Raw genomic sequence first — 21,815 nt, 5'->3', positions numbered from 1 at the left:
ACCCAAACTTAACTTAATTATCCCTCGCATCCTCATAATGGAGTCCAATACAGACAGAATCCGAAATTAACTCCTGCTAAATGAAGGAAGGTTTTCCATTTGGTAAATAAATCTCATAAGACTATCCACCACAAAGTCCAGAAAATGTTTGTTCAATTATAGTAATGTAATAAAAACTACATTGAGAGTCTCTACTGTGTTTTGGTGTCATCTATGGGCACACTGCTTCTCTTCTCAGCTGTGTCGGAGACACACACACACACACACACACACACACACACACACACACACACACACACCCTAGAGATTTGGTTTTTTTATGGCATCTAAATGCTACTACAAAACTGACCATTTCGAGAGCTCCTAGTTTTGTGACAATGTATTATTTTAGCCAGTAAAAAATATTTTCCTTGATATTCCTAAATATATTCCTTTACCGGTGGATCATTTCATCTATCAGTATCATTGCTGATGAGTCAAAATGTTAATTTTAGATGCTGAATTGAAAACTGCTCTCAAAAACCAGTCTTTTTTAACTTGCTTACTCACTTCAACTGTAACAACTTCATTTTGTTTTTACACTGTTTGGCTAGATGATGAGCTGTGTTCTGTTGCTTATTGTATGTTTTATTGTTTATTATTCTATTACTGATTTTATGCAATGTAAGGTGACCTTGAGTGTTATGAAATGCACCATTAAATAAACAAAATACAAATGTGACTAAAAATGTTAAGTAGCCCAGTAAGCCATGTTAGCAGGGAACTTGTCATTAAAGATATTATCTAAATCTGTGCTTTTCCTGCTATGATAATAAAATAATGTCTGCAGTGAAAAACATCTAGCACAAGATGACAGCTAATTGAATTTCACCGCATGATCCTCATCAGTCAGTTGCTTTGAAAAAAACCCAAAGATTTTCCAAGATCTAATCCTGTGTTTATTATACATCTATCTCTTGTCGCATCCCTAATTTCCTTGGTCGGTAATATTATTTTTGATGACCCATCTTAAACTTGTGGGGTGGTTACATAAATGTGTTCGATCAAATGTGAGTGCTAACATTAGCTAACCGCACCAGTCCAATCCACGCTTGACTGTGAGCTACTGGGTAGCTACCAGAAGGTGAATCAGTGCTATGCACAGACTTTTTTGTGGACGGGTGCTCGAGTAAAAAAAAAAAAGAGCACCCCTTCCACAGAGTGCATGCTCAAAAGAAAAATTTACCAGGAGGTTTGCCGGCATCAGAGGGGCTCTTGAGGCTTTAATACAGTCTCTATGTTTGTGCACAGCAATGAGCAGTGAAAATGCCCGATTAGCTTTCATAGGTGGTGTCTCAAAATGCTACATGCACCAAGCAGAGGGACTTACGGTCTTGCAGAATTGGAACTCAAATGCAGTTGACTGACATTATACACACACGCTTTTAATTGAAAACTGATGCCATGGGCCAAATTTTAGAATTAAATCATAAAATTGGTTTGGGCCAGGTGCAACCATCTGGGGCCTGAGCATGAATGTGCCTGAGGTGAATGTTTGGATTTCAGCTGACAAAGACTTTGACTCAGAGCAAACCAATTGGGACCATAAGCAGAAAATAAAATCAGAAAATGGATTCCGTTATATGAGTGACGCAGCAATGTTTAACCTATCATTTGCTTACATTAGCCACCATAAGCTCCTAGTCATACCGCAAAATACTAAATACAGAAATACTAAATATTAATATAAAAAAATATCAATTCTATACAAGAAAGAATGGGATATTTCTCCTCTCAAAACTTACTGAGTGTCACTTTAAATAATTTTAAAGTTTATTTCAGTTCAAACCAAAGTATCGGACTCTGATGGTACACTGAGATTATCCTTCTTTGAGCTAAGTATGAAGCTAAAACTACATGATGCAATTGTAATAAAGAGTATCAGTACCCTCAGTACAAATTGCCCCATACTGCTTTAATACAGTGCACTATAATTATACAAAGTATACACTTTCATTAAAGGGCACAATCAGCCTGTAATAAGGGGCAACCTTGAAGCTAGGTATTGAGGTTTGCAATGATCTAGTAGATCGAGGTAGTGGTAGATCAGCAGCTCGCGTGTTCAGTGATGTTAAATCACTGTTTTTCTCACTGGAGTCTGGCTTTGAGAGCAATATTATGCCTGCAGTTCCCTGCCGTAAAGGGCTGTCTGATGGCAAGACAGCATACAATATAACATATAGCAAACAGCATACAGTATAGCATATACTTAAATTGATACCGATTTTTTTGTAGGTGGCAAAAATGCTGCCCCTGTCCAAAGCAGTACATTGCTTAGCTTTCACTTTATTTATTTTCTTATCTTTTTTATTTTGTGTGGTTAACACCATCACCTCAAAGTAAAAAGGTTCATGGAGGGGCCTCCTAGTGGTTTGGACGCATACTTTACAACTACAATATTCACTGACACGATTTCATCTGGGCGCATTCGCTGAATGACACAACTCTCTTTTTCTCTGCATGTTTCTTGTGAGGCTCTGCACTGTCAGCTATCAAATAAAGGCAAAGGTGCCAAAATGTCTCTGGTCTCTGGTGCTTTCTGCTTGGAGTTAGTGTATTCTCCCTGGCTTTGTGTGGGTTTCCGCTAGGTGCTCCAGCTTCCACCCACAGTCCAAAAACATGATCCATAGGAACAAAAACCACGCTGCTATTATTTTTATCTTTTAATTAAATTAATAACATTATTATTGTCTGATCTTGGCACAACACAAACTGTATCATACCTATAACAACCATGCCTTATGTCTCCTGATAATAGATGATTACCGCATCAGATATTGAGCATTATAAAGTATTGCTCATGACGAGACGGTTTGGGAAACTCTGAGAGGAAAAATGATAATTATGTAATAACAAGCAAACATTTTATGATCACATGACAACACATGATTATTTGCAACCATGGCCTTGTGAATTGTGAACACTAAATTTGCACTAGGAATTGGTAGAATTTGTTAGAGCTGTGATAAACTGCCAGCTTGTCACTGCCTTTTCCTGGCTTTTGGCCAAAACATGCTGGGAAAGGCTCCAACCCCCACGTGATACTGAAATAGAAAACGGTTGGTATTTCCACTAATCATCTGAACGCTTTACACAGTAAAGATTACCTACCTCTCTTGGTCGGCACTTCGAAACCGGGGCAAAATCATTTGTCTGAAGCTGCTGGTCCGGTCCAGTTTGGGCTGGCTTTTCGCCCTCTTGATGGAGCCCTTCAGCCTTCGATTGAGAAAACTCTGAAGTGTCAAAAGGGGAAAATAGAAAATAATAAGTAAATTGTAAAAACACAAACAAGAATGCCCTGCATGGTGCAACATAATATCCCTCATTTACTAGCAGGCTTAGGTAGAAAGATAATGTATGAAAATGATATATGACAGTCTAAGCATCACATTGACTTTGCATTCCTAGTGGGAATTGATCTGACTACCCCCTCCCCCCCCAAGACATTTTTTCAACATTTCTGCTTTATTGATGAATAGGTAAAGCCTGAAGAAAGACAGAAAGACAGGGGTGCCTTATGTACGAAATGTCTGACATGTACCCACAAGGTTCCCTTTATCGTCTTTATGAGACGCATTGAATCCTTTATGATGATATAGATACATCCATTAGATGGCACTAGAGGGCAAGAGTCAAAGCTCTCTGACAACAACAGACATAAAGATGGTGTAGGACGTTGTAATAATATACCTCTTACTGGAGACAGTGTTGTTGGACAGTGGTGGTCTGAGAGGCCATTTAATACTTTGCAACAGATGGACCGAGAATTATTTCCTCTATGTTACCAATTTGTTCAGTTCAGTTCCGACACTTTTACAATGTCTTTGTCATGTCCCACAGAAGTCTCTCATTTGAACTACACTACACTGCCTCTGGTAGGACTGGTCCGTGTTGTGTGCAGAAATACAGACGAAATGAATTCAGAATATAGACAGAAGGCTCTGTCTGTGTCCCTATATGCATCTAACATTGTGCCATAACTGTATCTCCATATATAAAAAAAAAAACTTAAATACTGTAATCCAAATCATGATCTTTTTTTTTAATCAAAATCAAACCAATTAACCATGACCGTTTACCTCGTTTACCCTGTTTTACAACTTAATTCACCCAGAAGACTTCTGTGCGTCTTATACAGACGCTAAAGGGTTCCTTGTGCATTGGTAGCAGACTCTGACGAGGTATGACAAAGCGTTGTGTTTGATGACCCGGGAATAAAAGTGGGTTGTGTGTTCCATGTGAGCAGAAAGCTTACATATGCATTCGGAGAGTGTGCTAGATCTCACTTTACTCACCGGCTGTCTGAAGGGCTGCGGAGTGGCATTGGGCGGGGTCTCCATGCTTGACTGTCTTACAGAGGCAAAACTTGCCCTGCGAGATTGGTCTACGAGAAGAAGATCAATAGATAAGAATATAGATATTATAACATGAAATCATAACACCTAGTCAACCACTGCAGGTGTTCAGACTCAAAGCACATTTTCCTAAATGTATTATTCTAATTTCATAAAATGTGTTTGATTGTTTTCCCTGCATCTGAATTCAGCATCAAAATAAATCGACTGCATTCTGCAAGATCATGCTGATTACCAAAATGCTGGGAATATTAGGATTTTGATGATGAACTGTGCAAACTGCCTGTGAGTCAGACTAATGGCTGCTGAGTTAAGGCCATTTAAATTTATCATGTTGCTGTAGGGCTGTTGCTGGGTAAATTTCCGTCAAATTTGGCAAGACTGCTCAGACAGTTAATCTGCGCTCGTGTCATCTAAATTAGGTAGCAATTACACAATGCGTTCAACGATGCCGACAATTTAATGTCAAATGGGTCACGCCTATTTTGGCAGCCAATAATAGGGAAAATAGTGCAAAATCCGAAAACAAATGAGCTTTTTGAGCTCCCTCAAACACATTTTGAAACAATTATGGTGAAGAGAGGATAAAATATATAATAAAATATCATTTTTCTTCTTACTCTGAATGACAACAGTGCGTTGGCTTACTAAGTGCTCCAACACTCTTGTGAGATCTCAAAACAACATGGGGCCATGAACATTATTATAGAAATTTGATGATGTAATAACAAAAATGACACAAAATGTCCCTTGAAATGGGTCACAAAAGGAATAAAACACATTAGTACAATATTGCAGCTTTAACAGATAAATTCATAAAAATGTTGAATCATGATATAATAACTTGAATTGTTATATTCTTTTGGTTTATAAGTTATTGTAATATTATTGCTTAAAAGTACAAAATGTTGCAGCCTTTATGAAACAGTTTTATCAGTTAAGAGGGACATTTTATTACATTTTGACAAGTTACTACATTATCTCATTCATAGCTTGTGTCAGTACCTTGCAGCTGCTTTGGTCACATACAGAAAGGGAAATAGCACGACAAACACACAATAATCACAAAAAAGCTATCAGCACATAACAATGCAGAATAGTAGGTGTAAGTGAAGCTCACCAACAAGGACAGACAGCTACAGCCTCCAAAAAAGCACAAAGAACAACAATGTGACAGCCTGAAAGACACTTGGATGCTATTCATCCTTTGGAAAACATTCTGTATCCAAGACCAGTGGAAAATGACGCAAAAGCTGATGTGAGAACTATATCGGACACCTATATAGTGGGAAGAAGAAAAAATGAGTCATCTTGAACTTTATGGTCTTCGTCTGACTTTGGGCTTGTGCAAACTTGAACATGACGATAGATCTATAAAAGTATAGACAGATATCTGTAGGGAGTCAGATCTGATGCTTCCACTACATGACTGTGTGTTGGCACATTGTGAATAATCCACATTGACATTACTTGAAAATCTTTATCCCTCCATACGATCAACAACAAAAGAGGGGGGGGGGGGGGGGGGGGGGGGGGGGTTATAAACAGAGCTTTCTATTTTTAAGCAGCATTTAAGAGCACAGTTTAAATGCCCCCCCCCAAAAAAAAACTGGTCACACACAGCTCAATGAGTACGGTGGCTACCCACAGATTAGCGCCAAACATTTCAAAATATCTGCCAAATTAATGCAGCACAGACTAACTAACTAACTAATATATGTATAAGTTGACTATAAAGAGAGGAAAATGGGAGGGACAATGTATGGTGTGAAACCCTAGCAAGATGCCTTCCATGCTGTACGCCTCTATTGAACACTAACAAACATCCATCAGCTTTTTAGGCTCCAAACGCTGGTGTTTTGTAGTGAACAAAAATAATCCTAACCATTACCAAGGGGTTGTGGCCTAAATACAACCACATGTTAACCACAGCCTTGATAAAAACATTAAGTCTTAATGTAGAACAACATAATAACATGCAAATTAGGCTTGGGCAGTATCATGGTATTCAAGGGTATTTAAAAATTCCAATGGTATAATTTGCAATACTGTCAAAAATAGACACTTGTCTTTCTATAAAACTCATACTGAAATGCTCTCTTAAGGATGCACTTTATGCAGCGCACATCATGTGCCACCAGAGGTCAGTCTCTACTAGTGGAACACACAGCTGAGCTAACGAGCTGCCAGTGGCAGTGATAACATTACAGGACTGTAAACGGCCACAACAGCAGCGAGGGACTGAGGTGGAAAACAACTTATTTTCACCTCTAACTTGATCAATTAGGGGTTTAGAGTAGGTACTTGTTTAAAAAGTGGCCTTGCTAACTAGACAAATAACAACAATATGGTTTTGGTAAGTTTTGTTTCTGATGAGTTTGAATAAAGTGTATCTTACGATGAGTAAACAGGGCAATTAGGTTAGCCTTAGTTTGCAAAAAGAGAGAACACGATTTCAAAGGGTGTACAGTTTTATTTCAATGTTTAAAGGAAAATAGATGAAAGAATGTTAGCTTTTCCGAAATTTTCTCACTTAATATTGTTTATTTATTAGACTGAAAATACTAAGAGAGGGGAAAGGGGGATGTACTGTCACACACTAATACTGAAATTTAAAGGTATGAAATAACTGATACCACCCAAGTCTAGAGCAAATGTAACATATCTGTGGTTTGCAGAAACGTGCAATGCCAACATTTTTTTAGTAATTAGGTAAAAAAAAAAAAAAAAAAAAAGAAAACGTAAAATTAAACAAAATTGAAATTCAGTCCAATAATCAGCCTACCAAGCTATACACACTTCAGGGTTTGTAATGACTGTAATACCGGGGGGTATGAAGTGTGTCTACTTGAAGCCAAAAACAATCTTTTAAGCCATGGTTGTACAAAAAAAGCCACATCCTTTTATTGTTTGGATGCATTTTCTAAGCTGGTTGTGTAATCAAAATCACTCATCATCTCTTGAAAATGTGGCATAAAATGCCAACAATTCATCCATACTTTGGTCTCATAAAGCTAAACATGATTATGTTTCATGTCGATATTATTTCTACTCTGCTATTTTTATCTGAGATTGATCTGTTTTTTGGGTTGTTTTTTTTTTTTTTTAAATTACCCAATACCCAAAGGAGCGATATTTTCCCCTTTTGCAAGAGGGAAACAAGATACTCTGTCATCCTATGATTTCCTCGCTCCCAAAGCCTCTAAATAGGCGACTCTCCAGGTTCTATTCTGAATCCAAGCTAATTGTTTGGTATCCATGGAAACAACTCCAAGGGCTTCTACTTGAACTGTAGAAGATATTGGCATAAAACTGCACAATAAAGATGATGAAAGACACAAAGTAGCATGCTGCACAACACTGTTTCTGCCAAATGTGATCTGATCAGACCCATCGTCCTCATCTGAAGGAAATATTTATTTTCTGTCACATGTAGGGCTTAATCCTGACACCTCATTGAATAACCCTGCGGATGAATATTTAACATATTTTCCATTTCAAAATCACTACCACTAAAACATTCACCTGCCACATGCAGTGCTCTAAGTAAACGTGACATATTATAACACATGGATGTGTTCACATGGGCTATTCTGAATGTAAATTGCTGTCAGGACAGAGTGTGTGGGTGGCAACAGCCTCTAGCTAACTGTGATACAGAGGGAGAGAAAGACAGAAAGAGGAAGACTGTGAGTGGGTGTTGGAGAAACATACTCAACCTTTAGTATATATCTCTCTATTAATACACATTTGGAAACTTTATTTTTTTGATAAATTAAATAAAATCATAACCTCTATTCACAGGATTGATTTTTCAGATGCAATATGAGGACACAATGTGTCATCACTCCAGCTAACTCATCAAGGCAGAAGCAGCCCAACTGAATACCGATTGTGAATTTACTTTTTTAATAACTATGAAATCACACAGCAGCAATTAATTTACCAAAAGATTCACCTAATGAAAACCAGCCCTTACTTTCTATTCAAGCCATGGAAAACAATCATTGCAAAACTACAATAAGAGATGCATTGGTGCGATCCACCAGATTGGTATTTAGGTATGAGCTAGACCAATCCACATTAAATACATTTATATCATCAAATTTTGCACGATAGCTATCCCTGGCCTCGCGGTACCTTTGCAAGACAACATTGTGTAAACACTGCTCTGTAACACACTTAGTAGTCAAGAGTTTACAGTCATGCTAGTGGCTCTGTTAGCCTTTATTCAAACATGCCATCCTTTAGACCTCAAAAATAGAGAGGATTTGAAACCAAAGCAGGTGGGGAACCTTCCCCAGACAAAAAATAAGGTTCAGGGACTTTGTTTCCTACATTGTGTTGACTTTTAAGGAATGAAAGTTAGAATATCAGGGCTCATGCACACCTTCAACAATTTGTAGAAAGGTGCACGGGAGGAAATTGTCAATAGGTGAAGAAAAGACTATTCCTGCACACTGTCGTATTACTTGAAATAACATTTATCCATAGCACAACACCCGCAGACCTTCATCAGGTAAGCTGACGAATCACAGGTATCCTGATGAAAGTCTGAGAGCCAAAACATAATGTGCTTTAAAATGTTGATTGCAAGTAAGAGGACAGTGTGCAGTAATTTTCTTTTCTTCACCCAAAGAATGAAAAAAAACAAACAAAATGCATTAGCATTTTCATGTGAAATACTACTCAAAAAGAATACAGTTTAAATCACCTGTCATTCATTCTTTTTTTTAATCACACTGTGCAACCCCAGTGCTTGATGAAAAAATTAACAGGTTTTACAAATTGTATGCACCTTTCTTTTAAACCTTTCTATGAGAAACAGACCTTCTTTTCGTCAGGGACATGACATTTGCTTAAATATTTCTTTTTCGCAGAACTCTATTTTCTGTCTCTGTCTCTTACTCACTGAGGGGTCAAATATAAGTAGCATCACGTATTGTGCATGCTGGGAAACTATTGTTGTGCAGGTGGAAACAGCTGACTTTAGAGCAGCTTCTACATGTTGTACAGTGTAGGTGACAAGAAAAAAGCTTAAGAGTCATCTCGGAAAACCAAAACAATATTTAAGATTATTTCTGTCTGTAAAGTTAAACTGGCAGTGACAAAGTCGCTGTTTGATGGACATCCCTTTCTGTTAGTATAAAGGCTTAGTTAATACAATTGTTCCTATAGGCTGTTCTACATTAGCACGCTGTTGTCTGAGGGTGACGTTCAGACAAATACTATTTTGGAAAGAGGTTATTTTTAATGGGTTTTTTTTTTTCAATTTCAAACTGCATGAATTTTAAACTTCAAGGTTTTAGATTTTTTTTTTTGAGTATTGCATAAAATTTTAACAATAATAATTTATTACCATTAAAGTACTATGTTGCTGTAAGATAATGTACGTAAAAAATGCTTTTTGAAAATGATTTAAATTATGTTGGGGGAGCTAAACGGCTAAAACATCTCATGATGGTCAAAAAGAAAGGCTGTTAAGAGGGCCCACACTGTTTCATTTATTCTGAAAGTTATTTTAAAGTTTGACAATGTCCCCTTAAGTGATGTCATCTGGAGGACACTGCTATGACTGAAAAAAGGCATAGCCCAAATTCCCACAGAGAATACTGCTGGGACAGTATATACTGTAAATGTCAGAGTGGGAAGTTCTATAAATAGTACACTGATTGTTCTTACTGCAGCTGAATTTAAGTACTTGTATTATATATTTAAAACCACTCACTTTTTGGACATAAAAGTATGACTGTAATAAACTGCATAGTTTAAAATGACAATGTATGCCAATACAGATGCTTTTACTGATGCCACTCTGCACCCCAAACAAAAAAATAATTTATACTGAGACATAAAAGCATCTCTGATCATCATTTGCATTTCGACTCGTGATGATTATCTGCATGGTTTGCACTACTAAATGAGGCAGTGTGCTCTCTGACAGGTGTCTTGGTTGTTTTATGTTCCCTAAATAAGGCCTTAGGATTTACGATTCACCGACTTGAGGGTGGGAATTGAAAAAAATTAAGTGAGCTTAATGTTATTGAGACTGTCCACGATGTTGCAGCAGTCCACTTTGTTTTAGAGTGACAGAGTTTCCAGTTCCTGATCACAGACACACACAAGATCTCGTTATGTCTGGTCTGGAGCATCTGACAATGAGGAGCCTATGGTGACTCACAGACAGGCCTGCTGGGGCAGATGTCGCATTCATGTCATATGGAAGCCTCCTTAATTGCCATATTCCGACTAGTAAATACTGTTCATGTCAACAACAAAATGATAATTATGGCTGGGAATTTGCTATTTTTCTGACAGCCCCAATAAGTCCATCACACAAGTCAATATGTCAAAGTATCCTAACTAAAGCCTAATTTAATGCCACCGTGATAAAGCTCACTATTTATCCTCCTATGAAATCCGCCCATCATAAAACTGAACATGGGGGAAAATGCTATATTAATGCAAGTTTATTACATTTGGACAAATGATTGACATCCATATATCAAAGTAGTTCAGCCTTTTATGCGTTCAGAGTTACAACTACATTATCTATTCAAAGGGTCAAACTGGTGCTGTTTGTATTAAACTGTTTCATTTCAATCATGTACTGGACAACTGAAAGCATGTCATGACTAGATAAAAAAAAAAAGTGATTTACTGCTTAAAAATATTTTTTTTAAAAATCAGCAACGTATTTAAAGTCCCAGAATCAATTGCATGATTCCTTCTGTTTTACAGCCCAATGAATAAATTAAGTGGCTTACATTATTGGCTAATAACAGCATTTGAAACATATATCGGTATTGACATATGTAATGACCAAGGGAGCATGAAATTGCAATACCAAAATACCAAGTACACATTTGAGGGTAATTTTCAATGGCTATATTTTGGAAAATACTGTTGTAGGACACATTAGAGGCTAGGAAATAACTTTTGGGGTCATATGGGTTGAAGAACTTGTTTATGATTCCACAACACTGGTGAGACATGACCAAAATTTAAAATATAAAAGTTAAATGGATCCGAATTACATTACAACTTTTCCGTTACAGCTATTGGCACTTATTCATAAAAAGTTATAATTTCATGTCCCCAGGTTGTGAGATATTCTCTTACACTTCTTCTACCAATCAATATAATTGAGTCAAAAGGAATTTTGTTTGTGGTGTTTAAAGAGTAACATAAATTTAAGTCCCATTTTCTCGATATAGCAAATTATGTGTTATTTCATTTTACAGTCTTTAATGTTTCTTGCACTAGGAGCTCTTCGAAAAAACTCTCAAAATTATGTCCCTCCAGACCAAATAAATTAGAAAAATCTGTGACATTGTCTTGTATTGAGGTACAAAGCAATTGTATGCTGTGGTTGAATACTTTTCAAAATATATATTCAAGCTAAAAAAAACAGGGTGTTAAGTTGCACTTTAAATCATCAGAAACTTGCATAGATAGTACAAGGGGAAAGAGAGAAAAATATATTTGTATGAATTTAGGTGAATTTACTCTTTAAGCCAACGTTTAGCGCCAGAAGTGCTTGTTCAGGAAAATAAATGCCAACTGCCGAAGTACACTGGGTCAAAGTTTTCTATCTTCCATCAAAAATTCATCACAGCATTGCTGCTGTTGAAACAGCACAGACAGTGTAAATGCGTGCAGAAAGTTAAGGCCATTCATTAACAGGGAGCTGTCCAAACAATCAGCCAGAATGACTGACAGACGCAAAACCTCGCTGCATCAACCTCATGGCTCTTTGACAAGCCAGCAGCACCGCCCCAGGAGGTTTGACACAGTATAAGTGTGAGCAGCAGTTTACAAAAACGCAGAGTGACATTAGAGATGCCGAACACATGGAGACATACACTGCTAGCACTGAGAGAGTCAGCTGCCTGATGGAATTAAACTCTCGTCTTGCAATGTTGGGTGCTTTCAAATGCAAAGTGAATAAACATCAGGGCTATTGTTTAATACAGTTAAGCTCAAGCTATCCTTAATCCTTACATATACACTCAAAATACAAAGGCACTAATAGTTTTTTCATTAGAAAATGTTTAAATGGGTCTATGCCAAAAGCAGTTGGGCAAAAACAAGGGACAAGTGACACTCGTGACTGTGTTCAGAGTCACTGCCGTGCTATGTTTAGAAACAACACTGTGATCGAGTAAATGCAAAATGCACGAGAGGTAGAGCTGCAGGATTTTGAAAGCAGAGGTGGGTGGAGGGGTTGAGGAAGCAGGGGCAGTGTGGGCGTGAGGGAGCCACAGAAAAAAAAAAACCTAAGATCGGCTTGATATTTTTGGATGAACAGAAAGAAAGTGACTTCCAACATCCTGCAACCATCATTTCTCAAAGCCAAGAAATTTAAAAATGTAAATACCCTCCCGGTGCAGGGAGGCATAAGAACAGTAACCTTGATAAACAATCTGAAGTTGCTCTCCATCACGTGTGTTTTCCAGCATTCCCGTCTCTTTCCTGCCTGTCCCTCTGCCTGCGTGTGTGAGCTAGCCAAGGGGAGTGTGGCCTAGTTACCATAGGAACATGTTCGCAGCTTGTGCACAGCTCTCCATCAAAACTACCTTCATTTTTACTACTGTATTTAGAGCCATTATTGCTGTGCTTGTAAATGATCAGAGCCAAATTAAACACGAAAATTCTAAAAATAAAAATTAGAGATAATGCTGCAATATGAAGCTCTTAACAATGAATGCACTGAGATACTCCTGCACTGTCTCATCACAATTCAAAATAAGGTGATTCTCAACTAAGAATCCCTCTACAATATCAACTGCCTCTTGTTTGTTTCTTCCCAACACTTCAAAACATTACTGCGTAGGTCTTAATGTTTGAAATGAAACAACAGCTTTACACGCTGTGCTAACTAAGAGAAAATTATTTCCTCTCCTGTCCCTGGAGGGAGCAGAAATGGCTGCTTTCATCTGGGGAAGTAAAGAGAGCATAGAGAGGAGGAAGACCCAGAGTGTATCAAAGCTGGAGTAAAAGGCAAATGGCGCTATCAAACCTAGAGGATGTCAAAATAAAACTCTGGGAGTGTGACAAAGCAGGGCTCAGAGGGTGAGTGATGCTCCGGTGGAGGATTGAGTGGTAAAAAATCCTCAATACATTGAGGTACTTTTGTAAAGCTTTACAGGGCTGAAAAGGACTGGAAAACCATGGCAGAGGAAAAAGAGCAGAGTGACACAGCTGATGCTGAAGTGTATGTTAAGCCTTCCATTAACCATTTGCAACAGTGGTGTCGATGGAAGCCAGAGAAAACAGCGGGGAAACATATAAAAACATGTACAACAGAGAAAAATCTCATTGGACCATGACAGACTGGAGAAGAGGCTGTTAAAGTTGGGTAGAGTTGACAGCAGTGAGAGGTAGACCTCTAAACAGACTCACTTGGGGTTAAAACTCCAGGTCCGCCACAGCAAACCTCCGCTTGACCAACCAACCCAAACTGACTCTGATGCGGCAGCCACGTCTTTGAAGATGTGTCCATGCAGCTATATCGCACACACACAGGTTTTTTCCTTTAGTTTTTTGGATTCATAGACTAAGAGTCACTCACAACAACAATGACAAGAAAAATAAACGTTATTGTGCATGTAAATAAAAGATAATGGAAATTAACATTAACATAGACAAACATGAGCAAAGGCGAAAGCGAAAATCATTTTCAAATCAAAAAAAGAGAAACTTTTCGCTACAGTTTGGGTCTGGAATAGGGAATAAAGAGGCAACTTGGGAAATTAGTTAAAATAATTTCCTATCACGCAGTAGGTGTAATATTTGGATCTTTGGAGATTCTGAAAAAAACTTCCAAATTGCAGTAAGTCTTGTGGAAGGACCTTCTGGATTTTTTTAAGATCAACAGGGACTTATCTTTCAGAGAAACTGTTAACCTGTGTGACTTGAAGACAATGACTGCGTTTACATGCACAAAATATCATTTATATTTATTTATATTTTTTTTTTTACATTATTCTCAAAAAGAAAATATTCCAGCTGTTTGCATGAATAATGAAAATGAATATTCCACTAATAGTCCTGTTTATATGTAGTCTGATGAACATGCCCTAATACAGCAATTATCACGTCAACATTGTGGAAAAGTGGAACCACTGCCACTTGTGCCAGGATTTTATCAGTTTTCCACCTGGGGTGGACTTTTTCCAACTGTGCTAACACAGCCTCCCTCTATAATTTTTTCAAACACCTTTAAAATGTCAGCATTGCAATATTTGTGCATATCCAAAAACCTGTTGATCTCCAGGTCTTACATAGTGTTTAAACGTAGGTGTGTTTCTCCTTCGGACCAGAAATGTGGGCTTTTCTTTTGGGCATGCATCTCTACCCCACAGCCATGTTGCAAGCTGGTTTGTGTACAATGTATCCATGACAACATAAGGAGCTGAACATTACAAGTCAAGAGGCTGTCTGTCGCAAACTGCAGTAAAAAAAAAAAAAAAAAAAAAACTAAATAAAAAAAATTAAATGCATATTTTTGAATGGGCTGTAAACAAGTCCAAATAGTGCTCCTAAAACCTGAATAATATCAGCATCATCAACATCTTAATTGGAAAATGATTAATTCAGTAAAAGGCCCAATTTGGCAAACAGAATATGTTGTTTACATGCCTCGTATCAAATTCAAAATAAAATAGTGTAATATTGGCATGCATGTAAACATAGTCTGTAATAACACATGAGAGGCACAATCTGGGGCTACTGCAGAGCATATGAATACACATACTTAAAACAAATCAGATTTTTACCCCAAAAAGTGGTACAAGATTACAGTCTTATAAATTTTACTCACCACAGAAAAACTGCAGTATGACAACATTCAGATTATCATAGCTGCCCTTTATAGCCTTGTAGACTAAATGTCATGATGCAGCGTAACCACAAGCTGTTACTATGATTAATTGATAAGCGTTCCTACTGACACATCAGTGTTTAATTCCCTGTTCTCTGATTGAATTTTTTTTTAAAAGTCATAAAAACAGCCTATACATAATTTAACAATTGGGAAATCTGTGGCCATGTAATAGGAGAAGGATATTTGTTAGGCAGTTCTGCAAGAGAAAACGGATGAGTATTACGAAGCAGCACGTTGGTACACTGTGAGCTGAGGCTCAGGATGGAGAAGAACAAGCAGAAGGGTAAAAATATCTTGTGTTTTCTCTGCCGGGGTTGCTCACAAAAATGAAGGCAGCAAAGAAATTCATGGCCTAAGGCAAAAGAAAACAATTTGAGGAGATTGCAGGACAGGAGCTCGCTGACAGGAGTACCTACTTTTTTTTAGAGAACATTCTGACAAACAGACTGACAAAGCCTTTCTGTCCTTGGCAGCGAGAGAAAGCCCCCTCCATGCGTTGCATTGAAGATGGCTGAAGAGCGGCAGAATTATGACGAAAACTTGGGTGTTGGAGTAGATTCAGCTCTTTGCCGGCTGTCAGGCTCCCAGCTGACAACTGTGGCAGAGAGGCAAGGAGTCCAGATTCTCAACAGTTCACGAGGAACAGAAAAAGATTAATAGACGTCCGTGAATCTCGCCTCTTCATTTCAGCTAAACTAAGAAAATAATTCCATGAAGAGATGTATGAGATAGTTCATATCTTATAGGCATTTCATACGGAGGAGGACGAGGAAATCCTGCGAGGGGCAATGAGTCAGAGTGAGCCGGACTTATCTCGTTCTATCAAGTGTGCAGCCTTAGACATTTCATTAACTGAAGCTCTTCTCTCTCTCTCTCACCACTGCGTTATTTTTTTTATTTTTTTTTTTAGCTGTATGAGGAGTCTGCAGTAAAATATAATCGACAGTAAAGATAGTGACCTTCAATCATACCTGTGCAACATTACAGTGTCCAGACATCAAATATGTCTGCTTTGCCAGCGCAGATTGAGGAAAATTTATAGTGGCAGAAAAATTCACACAAACGTATCTTATCTTCACATCTATTCATCTAAAAGACACACTCAAACAGCAGTGACAAGTCCAGTGAAAGTTGGATACTTTTTAGCAAATGCTAATTTAATTTGAGAAAGCTAATATAACCCTGCAGGATCCAATTTTTGTCAAATTTCCTTTGTTCTGACTGAAGTCATATTAAGTATTACTAAATCTAATTTGCATATCCCAGCTCTCAGAGCCTCCCTGTAGCCCATGCAGGTGTTCAACATGCAACACAGAGCTCATTAGCAAACTACAGGCTATCTGTGAAAGTCTGGCTGACTTCACAGAAGCTGACTGCCAGTCAATCAGCTCCTTACACTGACTTCACCTTTGGAAGCGAGGCTGCAGGGACCTCATTTCAAATTCTCTTGAAAATAAATCACATGAATGGATAATATTCTACTCAGCGTGGGGCACCACGTGTCACGTGCTGCATTTTGTGCCATGATATTTAAGCTAAAGTGATTATTATCAGTATTATGTGTACAAAATGCATCTTGGGATAGTGACAATGTGATTAACTTTGTGCCAGTTAACAGACGTTTCACGCAAAAGAAATGCAGTAAAAATGCAGCTTTTAAAGGTCCAGCGTGTAGGATTTCGTAGCATCTAGCAGTGAGGGTTGTAGAGGTGAAATTTCTCCTGTTAGCCAAGAGTGTATGAGGACTATAGTGCCAACGCGGAAAAAGCGAAAGGCCCTACCCAGAGCCAGTGTTTGGTTTTTCTGTTTTGGCCTCCATGGAAGAGGACCATCTCTGTGTGTAGAAATAAATTCTAAGTTAATGAAAACACAGCGATTCATACTTTCAGGTGATTAAGCACTAAAGAAAACATAGCTCTAAATATTGTATACTAGTGGTTTCCAACTAGTCCAGCAACAGGCTCCAAATTTTGTCCTTTGAAGTCCACACATAAGAAAAATGACTACATATTCAATTTCATATTACAAAATGTATACAACTCCTGTGCTCAGGACACGATGAAATAAAACATATTGCAAGAATTAAGCGTAATTACCTAAAACTTAATATATACTCCTGCAACTAAAAAAGTGCACATTATTGCTTCTAGATCAGTGACAGCACAGCATGTTATTCAATCAAATAATACAGAAAACAGGGCAATTATAGCAGCTGAACAGCAGGAAAGGGCACTTCAAAATTAAAGCCCTGTGCCGGAAATTCACAATAAATGTGTTTTTTACATACTTGACATGTTTGGGAGTCACTTGCAGCCCATACAGATTGAACCCACAACCCACCATTTATGTCCCTAAAATTCACACTGGACCTTTAAATGCAAATTCATGGCACTTGTTTGGCTTCATATGCCAAAAAAAATACATAAACATTATTTGACTAAACCATACATTTAGTGGCGCAAAATGTATCTCATGTACTGTGCAACATGTGATACTTAAGGCCTCATATCCTGCACCAAACACGGTGCATAATCAGAACTTCATAGGTGTAAACCAACTATAAATTGTCTTATCAGACATCCATCTGGCCAGTGCTAGAGGACGACGGCCTGCTGGTGCAGCAAGCAAATCCCATCAGTGGCTTATTTTACTTTTGTGCCAAATTCCCTAAATGGCATTTTTATCAAGAGAATGTCTCCATTAAAAACTGGTAAAATTTTTAAAAATTATCAAGAAAGCAAATAAAACATGTTTCACAGGCAGCAGGTGGAAAGAAATCTTAAATTTTCTACCTGTGTGCTGATGTCCCACTTTCACTGAACTCATCACTGTCATCAGAGGTCATCTGGCCTTCAATGCATCACCTCCATGTGCTCAGCAAGACCCTGAACACCTGAGCAAAGCTGCTGAGTATTAATAGCTGGTGCTGACCCTGCTGCCTGTGTTGCAGAATAATATTCAGGCTGGAAGGTGAATGACCAGCTTTAACACCTCCATCAGTGCGCCTCTCCAGGGCCAGCTGTCACTAACATTTGGTGAACACTTCACTGTGAGATGGGGTCGATATTATTTGGAGCGTGTCAGGTTACTTTCTGCCCTCGTGAACAACACTTACCCAAAAACACGGGACTTCCTGGTGAAGAAATCTTGACCACTTAATTACATCTGTGGTGGCAGACACAATCCGGTGGGTTTCCAGGGCACTTGGGAAGGGGGCTGAGGTTCCAGGTTAACTTGCTTTTTGGGACAAAGGTAGAATCAGTTTGTGCAGACCTGAGAGACAGTTCCCAAATAAAAGGCCAGTGCTGTCCTCTTTGAGAGATAGTTGTGTTTTAATCATTAGGCCAATTTTGATGTGTTCAGCGTGGGCAGCTCTTGTTCTCACCTATGCTGCAGTGTGTCCGTACATGCCCTTTAGTCAAGTGTGAAGGCTCTTGAGAAAAAGCTGGCTGTCACAGGGGGGTCCCGTCACCTTCAGCTCAGTCCATCACTGAAGCTTGCCTGTCAGCAGTGGCTCTGTTGTGCAGCTCAGCAGCTCTCCTCTGCTTCTCCTCCCTCTCTGCTTCCTCTGCTCCCTGTCCTCCAACTCTATTGCAATCCAAGAACTGAGATGTGATCCCAATGGAGCTTCGTCGGTAATAAAGAGAATCTCTTTTGAGGATGGTTTTTGTCATCTTAATTGTTTGTTCTGGGCAAATGTGACTTCAAACAGCCCCCGCGTCGCTTTGTTTTTAAGAGAAAGATACGAACTCCTATTAGCGCGTTTGGTTTAACGATCCACTGAGCCAATTAGTTCATCATTTATCATTTATATTTACATTTAAAACACTCCACAGAGATTAACGACACAACACGGCTTCTGCATGGTTACAACCACTGCATGCTGCACACGAATCACGCCGATTACCGATATTAAAACGCTGATAATTACCAAGGTGATGCCTGTGGGCTATGCCAACTCCGAGCAGCACGCAAACCCACTGCACATTGCGCGCACTAAAACCACAAAAAGCATAAAAAAATAAACATCCCAGAGGTATTTACAGGCGAAATCCCGATGATGTGCAGCAGCATCTGAGCAACATCTGATTCCTGCACATTTTTTGACGTGCTCCTCGCTTCTAGCTCGGCTGATTTAATCTTGGAAAGCGTCTGTAGTTCACCCTGCGTGGCATAACGACGTCCCCATAATCCAGAAATTCATAACGAAGAGTGGGGAAATCCGGGGCTAAACTGACGCTGTGTCCTCTGAGCTCGCGCAGTCCGTCACACCTGATTCAGATTTAACGGCAGTGCGTGGAAAAAAAGGTACTGGGTAAACGGAGAAGTCTGTCCCTTGAGGGCGGAGATAGTGCGTAAGATAGACAGAAACAGAAACCAACGCCTCCAAAGGCAGCTCGAGTCCGCCCTGCGCTGTACCATCTTTCGAGTTTGTAACAGCTGAAAAATAAAAGCAAATGATGAGGGCCGGATGCCCACTGGCTGAATAATTACAATGGGGATGAGCTTAAGGAGTATGACAAAGTTCATTTAAGTTACGTATTGAACATGTAGAGTGGGCTTAATGTGTAGTCCTTCATTAGGGGTGATGCACTTTTAATAAGGCTCAAGTTCGCGCATCTCAAACAGGGGCGTATGTAACGTTTCAACATTACGGGGGACACATATTTATGCACCAATTTGTACCTTTTTGAATTTTTTTAAAAAGTGCAAATGTCCACTTTTTATGGTTTTATTGGAGGGGGAAAATGTAAAATACTATCCTTTTAGATGCCTAATAAAGACCAAACTATTGTGACATCGCACTAACAATATAGGAGATGTGTAAATTTGGTAATATATATATTATTTGTTTATATCTGATCTCATTTTCATATGAAGATTTTCTACCCAGAAGTTATTTTAAATAAACATTGTGATTCTGTCAATAGCCGAAGCCCACTTCAGACAGAGTTGAAACATGCAACTATTTGCAATGCGGCATAATGCAACATTGAAAAAATTTGCCCATTTACACAAATGCAACAGGGTATCAACTCCCCCTGCTTCTGTTCAGATTTCCAGTTTTTCAGGCATATTCTGTAGCTAAGTATATCATATGTAGCGTCTTAAGATACGGGTGAGGATAGTGATGATGAGATTCTGGCTACAGATGCATTTGTAGTGGTGATGACACGGTGAAAACATAAACAAAGAAGCCCGAGTTTTAGATGGTATAAATGCACCACAATAATTTAAATAACCACCAAAAAGTAATCAGTCAGTGTGTAGGTTATATGTGTGTGACCTGAGCACAGAAACACTGTGAGCACAGAGACAGAGAATGTCACAGTAGGTAAACACACCATCTGTGGTGGTTTTGACTTGGCCAAGTGACTTGATTACTACAGACTGGCTTCAGGTGACATGCCTTACAATCTAAAACCAGCCGCTTGCGATTTGACAAGCTGAATTGCAGGTGACGCCATCAGTCGGCTTGAGACGAGCTGAGACTGCCCAGTTCACATCGCTGCAACATTTCTCTGCAGCGTTTTAAAACAGTTTCAAGTCGTCACAAATCTTTCGTCTAAACTGGGCTTTAAGGTAAAACCAGAGCATGCAAGTAATATTTCATGCATGCAATATGTTAATAAGACAGTGTTCTCAGCAGCTGCAAGGTGTGTATGAAAACAAATTGGGAAAAAGGATGGACAAAATTACTGTGTGACAGCTGGTTATTGGCACTACAGATTTCTGGTAACAAGATCCCCAGGGCCTCCCACGAGCCACGAGTTCACTGTGTAGAAATTGCTTTGTGGTAACTTAATTGTGCTGTCTTTTTGAATATAATATGCACAAAAAGCATGATAAGGGATTTTGCTTTCATGCCCAATCTTGAGGCCCTACGAGCATCGAAATCTAGTTGCGGGATCTTTTTTATTTCAGCAGATACTATGCTTATATGATGCATATTCTAAAGTTAATTCGTAATCTGTCAGCATTGGCACAATATCCCTAGCACACTAATCTGGTCATGGATAGATGAAACACAATAGTCACTAAAGTGCATTTAAGTAAAGTATAAAGAGATTAAAGGGCAGGTTCACATTGTTCAATGATCATCATCTTAAAAAAATACTGACATGCCTTACATTGAAAGAGATATTGGTCATTTTAATCATTTGTGTTCATGCTGGCTGTAAAGAATGATCAAAAGCAAAGCAGCAGAGAGAGAGATGTCCAGACTTTTAGTGGGCGTTCAGACTATCAGCCCTGCCTTAAAAAAAAACACACGGGGCGGTGCTGGTGGGGACATTTCTTAAGGTACTGATCAGCCATGAAATATGATCAAGTCCAGTTCGAGTAACAGATATATGCAGTAAAGGAACCCCCACAGTGTCACAGGGCTCACCTCGGTAGCATGAATGAGGGGGCTGTGTTCTGAAGACAGTGTATTCCTTAATATGCATCAAGGTTTAAAAGCACTGGATCCTACATATACCATGATGCAGCCAAATACCATCTGTCTTTAGACTTCCTATGTCTGGCAAATG

The 21,815-nt window shown here is 38.8% G+C and overlaps 1 protein-coding gene across 7 annotated transcripts in view; it reads right to left on the bottom strand.

The window, feature by feature from the left end:
- Positions 1 to 19,672, bottom strand: part of LOC121958233 (ras/Rap GTPase-activating protein SynGAP-like) — a 50,817-nt gene extending 31,145 nt beyond the window's left edge. For 3 of the 7 annotated variants that reach the window (XM_042507107.1, XM_042507108.1, XM_042507112.1), the window contains exons 1-4: positions 15,699 to 15,771; positions 13,800 to 13,903; positions 4,335 to 4,423; positions 3,151 to 3,272 (exon numbers count right to left, since the gene is read on the bottom strand). In XM_042507107.1, the coding sequence (XP_042363041.1) occupies positions 3,151 to 3,272; positions 4,335 to 4,423; positions 13,800 to 13,903; positions 15,699 to 15,715 (332 nt within the window). In that variant the 5' untranslated portion in view covers positions 15,716 to 15,771. Of the gene's footprint in view, positions 1 to 3,150; positions 3,273 to 4,334; positions 4,424 to 13,799; positions 13,904 to 15,698; positions 15,772 to 18,397 lie in introns of those variants that run through there. The other 4 variants (XM_042507110.1, XM_042507109.1, XM_042507111.1 and 1 more) reach the window with 4 other exon arrangements.
- Between the last annotated feature and the right edge of the window lie 2,143 nt (positions 19,673 to 21,815).

This window comes from Plectropomus leopardus, chromosome 18 (genome assembly GCF_008729295.1).
Source record: "Plectropomus leopardus isolate mb chromosome 18, YSFRI_Pleo_2.0, whole genome shotgun sequence".
In the NCBI taxonomy this organism is placed as follows: domain Eukaryota; kingdom Metazoa; phylum Chordata; class Actinopteri; order Perciformes; family Serranidae; genus Plectropomus; species Plectropomus leopardus.
This window is presented reverse-complemented; position numbering and strand designations above follow the sequence as displayed.